Source organism: Lonchura striata, chromosome 6 (genome assembly GCF_046129695.1).
Source record: "Lonchura striata isolate bLonStr1 chromosome 6, bLonStr1.mat, whole genome shotgun sequence".
In the NCBI taxonomy this organism is placed as follows: Eukaryota; Metazoa; Chordata; class Aves; order Passeriformes; family Estrildidae; genus Lonchura; species Lonchura striata.
This window is the reverse complement of record NC_134608.1, coordinates 46,262,706-46,274,953: the sequence shown is the minus strand read 5'-3', so window position 1 is coordinate 46,274,953 and position 12,248 is coordinate 46,262,706. Positions and strand designations below refer to the sequence as shown.

Below are 12,248 nucleotides of genomic sequence, written 5' to 3'. Positions count from 1 at the left end.
AAGCAAAACATTCAAAAAAAGGGAGGAAAAAAAAACCAATCGAAAAAAACCACAACCCAAGATCTGGTGAACTGGGTTTGTCATCTGTGCTACCTTTTCTTTTCTTTCTTTTCTTTTCATTCTTTCATTCGTTTGTTTTTGTGTTTGTTTCTGAGATATATATTATATATCATATATAAATATATATATGTATATATATACAGTCATTCCTTCATACAAAATTTGTCTATAGACAGTTTTGTACTGTTGTGGCAAGGTATATACATCCTTCTAGTTTAGAGGCTAGCTTGCTAAGGAATATTCTTTCATTCTTTCTTGCTTTTTTTCTTTTTGTTTTGTTCTGTTTTCTTTTTTTTTTTTTCTCTAAGTTATTTAATTTTTTATGTGTTTATTTAAGGTTGGTCTTGTAGGCCGACTGATGAGACCATCTTTGCCTTGTCTTTGCCAGCAGGGTACTTATTGTCTCCTCTAGACCCATAGTCATTAGAACCGGAATCGCTCCGCTTGCTGTTTGCGCTATGCTTGGTTGGCGTGCCGGGGGGATGGCTCACCTGCCCGTTCTTCTCGTCTGAAAAAAGTTGTTTAATTACGTCAAAGAAGTTACTCAATGGGCTGCCTGGGTACACAAAACAGAGGAGACAAAAAAAGAAAGAAAGAAAGAAGGAAAAAAAAAAAAAACGAGAGGGAAAGAGAGAGAAAAAGAGAAGAGAAAGAGAGAGAACAAACAAACAAATGAACAATGGGGTTTTTAACGAGAAGAACATGATGAGGAGATCCAGAGCCACGTGCGTGGGGGTGTGTGGGGGATGAAGACAATGAGCAGGAAGAGGAAGAGTGTTTAGGATGGGACACCTACAGAAATAAAAAACCTGGGAGCATAAAGCACCTAGGGGGAAGCTCCTAGTTTTCTTCCTGAGTGAGGAAGCACTGCTGTCTCACCTGGCAGGAGGACACAGTACCATGTGATTGAAATAGGTCAGTCCATTGCTAGGATTAACTTGGCCATTCCACATGGAAATGACAGTGACTGTAACGCTGAACACAGGCAAATCCCATCTTGCTCCTACTGTTACAAACACCTGGTATTTCCATGTGGCTGCCCACTGGCCCTTTACTTTGCAGCCTTGAGAAGCTCTCTATCTACACCAGGCATCAGGCTTTTCTTGCCTGCATTTTATTTTGTTCTGAGTTTCTCCTTGCCACCCTGTCATGACTAAGCCTGAAGCACCTGAGAGGTCCCAGGGAAGCATCATTTGGAAAATGAGCTAGGGCAGAGATGAGTGTTGCCATCTGCATGCGTGGTCTGTGGTTTGCACTTGCAGGCTTCTAAGCACGTTCAGATCCTCCCTAAACAGGTACCTGGAAATGAAGATGCTGAATGTGGATGCAGGCTGTTATACACCTCCTGTTTCTGGCAGGGTCAAGACCTACTACCTCATTGTCCTCAATTTATGCCCTCTCCACAACACAGCCCCCACGGCACTGGCATGCATCCCAGTGCAGTTAGGAGCCAGAGGGAGGTCGAGCTGTGTGCTACTGGAACAGGCATCTCCTTCAGCTGTGATCAGGTTGCAGTGTTAACAAGGACTGGGCACTGGACATGTGTATACAGCCTTTAGTGCCACACGGACCTCCAGGAAGCACGGTTATGTGCTCTCAGTCTGCTTCTGTGTTAGAGGGTGTGCAGAAGGTTATACTTGAGAAAAGGCTCTGTGGTGCTACTGAGGGAAAGGGACCAGCTACTTCTGGAAAGGTAGCCTTTGTTTGGGAATTTCTAGTCTCCTTTCATTTTCTTGGATTGGGGGATTAATCTTTATCAAACATAGGAGGGGTCACACTAAATTTCTTGAACATGGATATTGAAGGTGTTTTTTATCGGATGTACACCCTGGAGGCGATGCCTGTTCATGATCATTAAAATCCCATGATGGTTTTCTCAATACTGGGACTGTTGGCTCTACCACCCTATAAAATTCAAATAATTTGTATCTCCAGCTCCTGGAAGGAAATGGGCCCCTTGTATCTACCTTCCAGTGTGGTAGAATGATGTGAAGAGCGGACACTTCCACCCCCAAGATGGGAACATTCTGTCAGGAGCAAAGGGCTTCCTCATAGCAGAGACTGGTGGACACTGGTGGCTTGGTCATTATGCACTTTACTTTGATTCCAAACATCAGCAACCCAGTAACTACAGCAGGCAAGTACCTTCTGTGCACAGCAATTCAACTGAAGAGCTTGTTGAGTACTTTCTCGCTCTTTAATGAAAAATGTGAGACAGATATCATTGTCTTACACAGAGAAAGAGGAAATAAACAGTATTTGTGCTTTGCAAAACTGACTGTGTTACTGCTTTTTGCCTGCCCTATGCTAACCAGGTAGTGGCTGCTTTTGCCTGCTTGTTAACAGGCATTGAGAAAAATCAAATGTCTGGTAAATACAGTGAAGAATCCTATTAATCTAATTCATTCCTTGACCTCCTGTGCCTGCTGCTTTGTGGTTAATGTTCTGCTTGCCCTGCTTCTGTAATTCAGTTACACTAGAGCTAAAAGCAACAGGCTGTGAGTTTCTGGAAGGGCATCATTCACCCAACTGACTGAAGCCTTAGTGATAGGCACAAACACTCAACCAGGCAAAGCACATATCTCAATTTCCAACTAAGATGAGAAAGGCTTTCACTGAACTCAGTCACTTTGGGCTCAGGCCTCTCTGAGCTCCACCTGCTCCCTTCCACATCCATGCAAATGCTTGGGAAAGGAGATATCTGTTCCACATATGACTTCTACATCAGAGATTTCCCTAAACCTCCCTAAAACTGTTTTAGGTTTGTGGGCACACACATTGTGCAGACTCAGTTTTATCTACTCAGACTGACTTCTACTTCTTTTAGGTGGATACCATTTTTCAATGAAAAGAGAAAAAAGAAAGCAAACACTCAGCCTTGAATGCAGGAATGTGGGCAGATCTGGTTCTCAGGTGGCTTTGGACCCCTCATCTTCATAAGCAAATGGAGTCAGCAGAGAGAATGAAAAAGAGCACTGAAAAAAATGCTGGAGAGGAAAAGACTGCTGGGTTGGGAGAAAAGAGTAGGGGGATAGCTCTAGTTATTCAGCTGAGCAGTTTATTTAACAAGCTTAGAGGGAAAGATAAGGGCAGAGTAAGCAGGGCTCTGCAGGAATTGGGAAAGTTTTTTGTTTTCATATAGACAGGAACAGTGACAAAAGTACAACTTGCAAGAATGGAGCAGTAAAACATTTTAGAAATTATACATCTTGTATTTGCTGAGTCCTGATACAGGAATTTTAGTCATCCTTCTAAAATACGCCGCCCATGTTTCATCCACCCTTTTCTCCTCCCCATGCCCTACGGGCTTTTGAGTGCCTGGAGATTTATTGCAGCAAAAGTATTTAACAGTCTACTTTTCTTTGCCTGTATCACTACTAGATTCCTTACAATCATCATTTTTTAGTTAAAATTTTAATGGGAGGTAAGAAAATCCTTAGGGATGTTTAGAGAGCTACTGAAAACTAAAATAGGCCATTTCACTAACCCCTTCCTTCCTTTGCCTTTTGTACTTGTAATTAAATAGTAGGTAATAATGCCCTCCTGTCCTGGCAGTCAAGGAAAATCTGATGCTGGGCTGGTGTTCACACTGCTCTTTGGATAGACAAAGAGTCCTCACACTTTTACTCTGCAGATACCCAAGAATGGGTCAGCTATGCTGGAAGCATGAAAATGGCGCAGGGTGTTGTTCCTGTTAGTTCTCAGTTCCCTTTGCGGTTATAAATCCAGTAAAACAAGACTTGAAAATGCAGGCGATGATGGGTTAGAATAGGTTTTTTCAGCAATCTTCCATGCCTAATGTTCAGTGCAAGATGTGTCATAGGCTCTTACACCTGTAAGTCCATCGGGGGCCTCAAAAAGGCTGCCTTTCTTATTTCAGAAAGTGAGATGACATCCCATTTCCTCTGGACAGGGATGAAGGTTTGGCTCAGTGATTCTTCAGAACATCCCTGGCGTTTCATGCACAGACTAAGGTCTTCTTTCCCCTTGAGAGCAAATGTTCATCAGCATAGAGCAAAGAAAGTGTAAAGGGTAGAAAGGGTGAGAAACTGAGAGGAGGATCCGGGGCAGGAGGGAAGGCTCAGAGCATTAGGTTTATGTCTGTTAGGAGGAGATGGATATGTGCAGTTTTGAGTTAGACCAAGGAGCTGTTTGCTGCAAGACAGGAAAGGGAATGGGTTTGAAAACAAGCACTGAAGCTTATGAAAGGGTCATGTATTGAAGGGGTGCTGAGAGAAATATATTTATGGAGAAGGAACTGTTTTGGGGCACCTGTGTGCAGCACTGTCACAGCCAAATATGAAAGAAGTCAAAACTGTGAATGGACTTGAATACAAGCATTAAAAGGAAGAAACAGGGCTAGAGATAGACACAAAAACATAGAAGGAAGCTGGGCAGGCAGTTTGCACCAGCCCTCACAGCCCTCAGTATTTCATTTGCTGTTCTTAGGAAGCCTGTCTGACACTGACCTAACCCCAGTGGTGTCACCACTTTGAGAAGCCAGGTGAAAATGGAGCACCCAGGTAAGAGAGGAAGGACAAAATAAGGGGAATCACTCCAGGCACCACAAGTGACACCAGGAAGGGATGCACCATGCAAAGACGCTGCTCTGACCTTGCAAAGACCCTCACAGCCCTCCATAGTACATAACAGGAGGTGGTGAACAAGCAGCTTCAGGATAAGCCTGGAGGCTTCAGTTACTGGTTAAAGTCTGCTGTTTGTAACATTTTAAAGACAGTCAGATAAGGACTTGGCCCTCTTTTCACTGCAGCAAATAGCAACATTCCCATTGACTTCACAGAAGCAAAGCCTGAGGCACTTCCTTCTCCTGTGAAACCATCTCTCTGAAGTCTATGTACTGTTAATGCACTAATCCTTGTGGTGCTGAACACAAAAGTTGCACAAAACAAATATGCCATCTGTGGGATTATCCTCTATCTTTTCTTTCTGTATAGCCTGAGATATTTTGGGTTTCTGCATGTATATCCTGAGCTTTGGGAGAAAATGAATGGGAAAACATAGGTCTCCAGTGGGAAGAGGTACCTTTTCTCAATCTGACTTCTCTTACTTCTTTCCCTGTTGCTTTCACGTCCTTCCTGATTGTCTTTTGCCTGCCTCTGCTACTGAAGTTTTCCCCCTATACTAATTCCTTACTCTTTAGCCCTTGTCTTTTTCATCCCCGGGTTGCTCTGTTTTGATAGCAGCTGTGGTTTCTGAGAACCATGTAACAAAAATCCAACTTTTTTCTCATAAAGCACTGGAACACTCCTTAAGGGGTGACAATCCATTTCCTTTCAAACCCATTTTGCTACTTTTATAAAGTTCTAGCCCTCTTTGTTAAGACAAGGAATTTTTTTAGTCTGTTTGCTTGGTTTCTGCTGGCAGAGAACCTTCTGCCTTCAGAAACAAATGACTTAAAATACAGCACTCACTCCAAGAGTATATGCAGTGAAAGGGATGACGGAATAATAAAATGGCCCATTCCTCTTTGTTTAGTTGTATACCATGTAGGAGTCTCCCTCAAGACTGAAAAGGCCCTAGCCTGTACAAATCCAAATCAGGCAGATACCTCACTCAGCTCACTAACTACTGATGGAAAGTCCAGGGAACAACTCCAGTTTCTTGGCAGGAAACCTGAACTGCAGCTGGAATAGGTGATTTACTTTCCAGAGTCCTTAGACTCTGCCAGTAAAAATGCCAATTGAAAATGATATCTGCAGGAACAAACTGCAGAACTACTGCAGAACTGAGGAACTGCTCAAGTTATCACACAGCACTGGCACAGGTATCCATGCCACCAGCAGGTGGAAACTTCCAATTGCTACTCTTCTAGGCAGACCTGAACAACCAACCTGACATTTAAATGCTCTGTAACCCATTCTTGTTCTTACTCCCCTAAAACATCACATTCTCCACTGCAGGAGGGTGGCCCAATATTTGTGTCTAGCATCCAGATGGTCATTCTCTGTCTTGCACATTTTTTCTCTGACTCTCATAAACACACAGAGAAGATGAGGTCCAGTTCAGCCTCTCCTCACAGTATTACTGAGACAGGTAGCTCAGGAATAATGAATTAGGGAATGGGGAATACAGGCAGCAAAGTTCCAAAGGGATGAGGCCCATTTCCTTGCTGCTGCCTCCTGCAGAGCTAAGGCATGAGTAAGGAATCAGAAACCACACGTGTCTGTTACTGATGAAAAGCTCTGGCCAATCCAGCACCACCATGTAACATTCAAAAAAGGAGACATGATGATGGAGAGGAGGGAATCATACATTCATTTGGACAGCTGGTGGCACTGAAAGAGCAGACAAGGATTGTGGTGGGATGAAGAGATGCCAGATTCTGTTATGGAGCCCTGTTCTTCTAGCAAATTGGCTGGTAAAGGTCTAAGCCCATGAATTTTTTGTATCTGCTCGTCCTTTTACACAGATCTGCTTGCACAAGTGTGTGTTGAGAGGGGAAACTGATGACCCACACCCATAAAGCCCCAGTAAATGACAATAAATGCTACCCATTCTCTTAGAGACTTCTGCAGCTTTATTCCTATCTTTTCTGCCTATTAAAATGTCAGAAGTGTATTGGCACTTAATAATACAATTTTGATCTTTCCTGCCAGATGGATGCTCACATATTATGTTATGGGTTTCAAATTCTTCAGCCTGTTCCTAAGGAGATAGATGACCTATGCATGCTGGTGAAATGTTGCTTCCTCCTTTCCACTGAATAAATCACTTCAAAAGATGATTTAATCTTCTGGGAAGGCCATCTCAAACTTAGCTTAGTACAGCAAGCATTTCTACGTAGCTTCCTGGAACACTGGCTATCATAAATATCATATCACTGTGATCTCAATTAAGAATGAGATATCTGTGTTTTCTGCATTAGATATTATTACAGAGAAAGAGATCTTGTACTTCATAGTAAAAATCTAACCATAGGTGTCAAAATAGGATCTCACATGAATCAAATAGTTCAATACATCTGGATAAACTTTTAGTGCTAAGTTGCTTTTTTTGTGGCTGCCTTCTTCTACAGTGCAAAAACATGAGGCATGAATTGGAACGTGTCTCCCCAACACAACACTAGACTGAAGAAATACAACTACAGTATGTAGGGAGTCAGCCATTCCTTTGGACAGCAAAGGATACTGGCAGAATGGGCAGGGATAACTGGTAAACCTGGCTTAAACTCTTTAGAACCATTTGACTTATCTTGTGATCCACCCATTTTGAATGAATATGTGATCTCTCAGGTGGGTCTTCTTCCTTTTGTCTCTCAGCTGGGTCACAATTTGAACTGGAGAGTCAGCCATGCTCAGAAAATCCAGGAGCCAGCAGATTTTTCAGAAATGTTAATAAAACCCCCTTGTTCTGACCACCAAGGTGGTCTTGTTCTGACCACCTCAGGATGTGGCAGTGCCAAGAACCTTTCAGCTTGGAGGGCAGCATGTGCTTTTTTTCTGCATGTTTTGACACCAATATTTCTGCCAACAGTTGCAACTTTTTGGCTGAAAATCAACTTCCTCTTCCATCAAACAGCTACTTTCAGAAGTGAGATTACTCTAATTAATGCCAATATGGGTCAGGAGCACTTCCAAGAACACCAAGTCCAGGTATTTGCTGCTGTTACTAAACACAAAAACAGACTCTAAATGAGCACTCACGAAGCTACAGGCTGCAATAGCAACTCAAATGTGATGCAACCAGTTTGAAACTACAAAATGTTTCCTAACTTCTCAAGCAGATTAGAATGCTACTGGCATGGACTTGTGTCTGGGATTGTCAAACTGTGATTGCTGGGAGCTACAAAGAGAAGCCTTTACTGCAGTGTGGCTCTCTGTGTGCAGAGGACACCGAGCCATGGCCAGCATGATCAGACAGCTCTGAATAGGAAAAATGTCAAATCCTAAAGACTGGAAGCAAAAGATCTGAGAGAGATGCATTGGTGAGATATAAAAGGCAAGTGGATTTGTGGATTGTGTGATCTTTGTGCTTTTTGGTCAGATCATTTTGGTGATAGCCACTGGTACCCACAAGGAACCAAAAAGCTTCTTGTTTAACTCTGGTGTTTGGAATCCAGGTTTTCCATTGTATGCAGCAATACAAGACACCTGTTTAAAAGTAAACACAAAGCCTTCTTTCCAGCCTGCACAGGGTTATGGTCCAAGATTTTGCAGGAGTGTATGGTTGTGCAGTGCCTAACGTGACAGCATGATTTGACTGGAGCTGCACTAGTTATACATACTAACCTTCTCCTCCTATCATCACCCTCTTTCCATGGAAGTGTGCCACTGATGTGATCTAAGACTTTACTGAGAATCATCAGAGAGGGAGAATAACAAGCAAAGATTGCCTTATTTAGAAGTAAAATTCATCCTCAGGTAGTGGCAGTGTGAAGACTGGGAAGTTTACAGTCTTCCTGGGTTAATCTCAGAAGGAAAAGTAGAGGATAAAGAAGGCTTTTCAGAGCTTCCTGCCAGCAGCCAGCACCTTGGCAAAACATACTTACCAAGGACTCCAAAAAACTGGGAATGGTTGGGAAGGGGAGCTATCAAAGGCTATATACGAGCTCTACCATGAAACTAATCATCCAAAGAAATTCTGAAACGTGAAAGACGAAGTCACTGAAGTTTGTAAAGAGACTCTTTCCTGACCGAGGACTATTGAAATGGCACCATGGGCTTCTGTGTGGTGTGAATGGCTCCAGATCCAATGTATTCAGTACACAATGAATGATACTTGCTTTCTAATTCCCAGCTGTGTGGTTGAAGCTGGAGGGCTTTTCAGTTTATGTATTATCTTGATTTTTATTTTTAATGTAAAGGGTCTGCAGAACCTATTAGAACCTTAATTATACAACCTATTCTTCAGTGAGAAGACATAAATACCAGATTAGATGGTAATAAACAGTTCTCTCAATCCTGCTTCAAAAGAAACAGAATCCAGCTTGTCCTTTTACAGCTGTGCTGATTTTATAAGGCTTAACGACAGCACATAAAGTGGTAAAGCTTATTTATCACTAAACTGATTTGGCTGAGAATACACACAGGAATAGATCAGCTAAAGTATCACTCCTGTAGATGTTTTTCAGGTTACAGCTGCATTTTATATGTAAATATTTTAATTTTTACAAGGTAAACTTAATCTTATGAACAGGCTTCAAGGAAACCAATTTAGTCTTTCTGACAACAGCAATGCCCATTCTGCTGCTGAGATGGGTAGAAACTCAAAATAAAATATTTCACCCCAGCATGCATTTCAATTTATTATGAGCCATGTTCTTTCCTTCTATTGTGAAATACTACAGGTTGGCAGCAGTTTTCTAGTTTGCACAGGTAAGGTTGATACAGCAGCAGTTGTATCATTTGGATATTGGCAACTCCTATGACAAACCTCGGATGTTCAACATTAACTTGTTTCTCAGTGCCAGTGACTGTATGCAAAATCACTTCTCAGACTGATGACCACTGCTAGCAGAAGATGAGATAACATTTGAAGGACCAAACAAATTTGCTTTGCTGTTAATTACAGCATTCATTGGTTTACAGTGGGTGAAAACATGTTCTTCATTCCCACCAGAGCTTTCACATTGCTGAGCTAGGCATAAAGAACCTGATTAGCTTCTCCTGATACAGTGTTAACTCTTTTTGCAAGAATGACAAAAACAGCTCCTCACTCATACACAAGGGTGGAATTCAGCATGGGGCAATCACCACTGCTTACACTGTTTGTGAGTTCACCAACAGGAATGTGATTTAAGGGAAGCAGCTCCATTAAACTCCTACAGGCCATCCTGTCTCTCTCTCTGCACTGTAGCTGCCACAAAACAGTCTCCCTGCTGGCCTTCACCTTGTCCTCCTTGTCCCTTGTTGGATTACTGCTGACACAGTGACAGCTGGAGGGCCTGCATGAACTGTGAGTGAGCAGTTGTGCTCTCTATCTAGAGAATGCAGGGTGCTGGCTGGTTATCTCCATAGCTCAATTAACTTGCAAGCCATCAGCAGAATCAGCATTTCAGTAACTTTGTATGATGTGAATGCCAGATTCCAGGCAAGAAACGAAGTCTTGAGGAAGAAGAGGGATTTGCTGTCTGATGCCTTCAAGAAGCTAAAGGTCTGAAATGAGTCCTCATAAGATCAGAAAAGCCACCTAAGAAATCAAACAAATTCCTATCAGAGCAAAGGGAAAAACTCCCACCAGCAAAGCTACAACTTAAGGGAAAGAGATTGCCTGAAACACAGGAAACAGGCCAAATTCTGCCTCAGTCACACACATAAACCTAATATTATCTCCACTATGACAACTTCCCTTTACGGTTACAGACTCCAGAACAACTTCCTTCAGGTAATGAAGGGATAGCGTGGCAGCTGCAGGTCCAGCTGGAGAGCAGCAGTAACTCAGTGAACACTTCCCTAACATCTTGTCTTCTGTAACACAGATATCTAAACTCAACCTAGATACCAGGATGGAAATCTAAAGAGAGCAGAGCTCTGTCATACAGAATCTTTCTGGAAAAGACATGAATAATAAGACAAAAATATCCCTCTTAGTATTTGGGCATTTCCACTGTTGTATTTGGAGCAGTGAGTAGAGGCACAAGTAATGGAAGAAAGAGTCCATGTGTGTGGGGAGGGGAGGAAAGCCTAGGGACAAGTTAACCAAAATTCATGAAAGTCCAAGAAAACTGAGCTGAAAGTTTTGCAGGAAACTTTTTTTCTTATTCCTAGCAAAATTCCAAATCTTTAGTAGCTTCACTGCTCCTTCAGTTAAATACACAACATCCTTCTCCAAGTCCAGAGTGGAACTACGACAGTTTACAGTAGCCAAGTGTCTGACATAATATGCAGTGTGTCTTATGGAGAATTTAAAAGTGTCATGCCCCAAGGACATCTGGGGAAGAAGGGGGTGGATGCAAAATGGAGTTAAATAAACAGCATTTCTGTCTCAACAAATAGCAGGAAACCAAGGGAGACAGCAGCCAGCAGGGCAGCATTCAGCTTCACTGCAGAAAAGGGACTGAAGAATCATGAATCAACAGCAGCAAGTAAAGAAAAGAGGAAACAAAAATCAGGAAAGAAAAAGAAAATCACTGGCCTGGGTTACAGTGAGAGAGGGCATCTCAGGTGTAACACCACACATTTGTGCTATGAAAGGGAAAGCTGTGGTGGAGCCTGTGCATCTGTGCATGGATGGGGAGGAACAGAAAAAGGGATATGTGCTTGTGCCCTCCAGGTGAGTGAAAGACATAGAAGGTTGTTAAGAGCGTGGGGGAGCAGGGATGGGGAAGGGCAGGAAGTGCACAGGACAGGACGGCGCATTATTATGTTGCTCAGCAGGGGCTGGGGAAGGTGAAAAGGAAGAAGGGAAGGAAGTTCTTACCACATTTGGAAAGTCTGCCAGTCATCAACTCCATACAGTTAGTGGTGTCTAGATCATAGAACGGAAAGAGGAGGGAGGGAGGGAAAAACATAAAAAAAGGTTTCCATACCTCTGTGCATAAAGTAGTAACTTAGCACATTATTACCTGAAGCAGGAAACATATACACAACTTGGTGTTTACACAACCCAAGCCAAATTCTGCCACCAACTCTATGCCAGTGCAAACCTGGCCCTGTGACTGAGAGTGGAGCTGCTTCAGTACTGCTGCCTCCACTCACCCCTTTATCATAGCTAGAGGTATTTATGAGATGTGGGAAATACTCTGCCACCATATTAGCAAACTATAAGCCTTGAATACAGTGTTTTACCTGTCTAGCATTGCAAATTAGCCTGTAACAGCCAGGAAATGTTCAGCCAGGTCATACATCTACATCAAAAACCTGGAGAGAGGGAAGAAATCTAGCCCTGTGCTGTTGGACATGGAGTGAGGCTACTTGTACAGCTCAAAATCATCTTTTAAACCCCACAGGATAATGTCAAAGTTTCAATCTACCTCTCTCATTCAAGTGCAATCTCTTACTGCTCTTGCCTTCAAGGTCAGTATTCAGAGGCAACAGAAGCACTTCTGGAAAGGGTGGCAGAATCTGGCCCTAAGACATTATTGTCCACTTTGTGTATAGCTCCCATTGCCACAGACTCTGGGTGCTTCTTACTCAGGTGCAACAAGCAGAAGGAGCTCCACATGTCAGCTTTAAAACAGAAAGGCCCAGCCCAGCTGGACGCTTCCATGTGGAACCTGCTGGCAAGCC

At 42.8% G+C, this 12,248-nt stretch overlaps 1 protein-coding gene across 12 annotated transcripts in view; it reads right to left on the bottom strand.

The window, feature by feature from the left end:
• Positions 1-367: 367 nt before the first annotated feature.
• The window catches only part of BRSK2 (BR serine/threonine kinase 2), a 298,090-nt gene continuing 286,209 nt past the window's right edge, over positions 368-12,248 (bottom strand). For 5 of the 12 annotated variants that reach the window (XM_077784246.1, XM_077784248.1, XM_021526704.3 and 2 more), the window contains 2 exons: positions 11,440-11,487; positions 368-616 (listed from right to left, as the gene is read on the bottom strand). In XM_077784246.1, the coding sequence (XP_077640372.1) occupies positions 393-616; positions 11,440-11,487 (272 nt within the window). In that variant the 3' untranslated portion in view covers positions 368-392. Of the gene's footprint in view, positions 617-2,363; positions 4,047-11,439; positions 11,488-12,248 lie in introns of those variants that run through there. The other 7 variants (XM_077784247.1, XM_077784249.1, XM_021526711.2 and 4 more) reach the window with 4 other exon arrangements.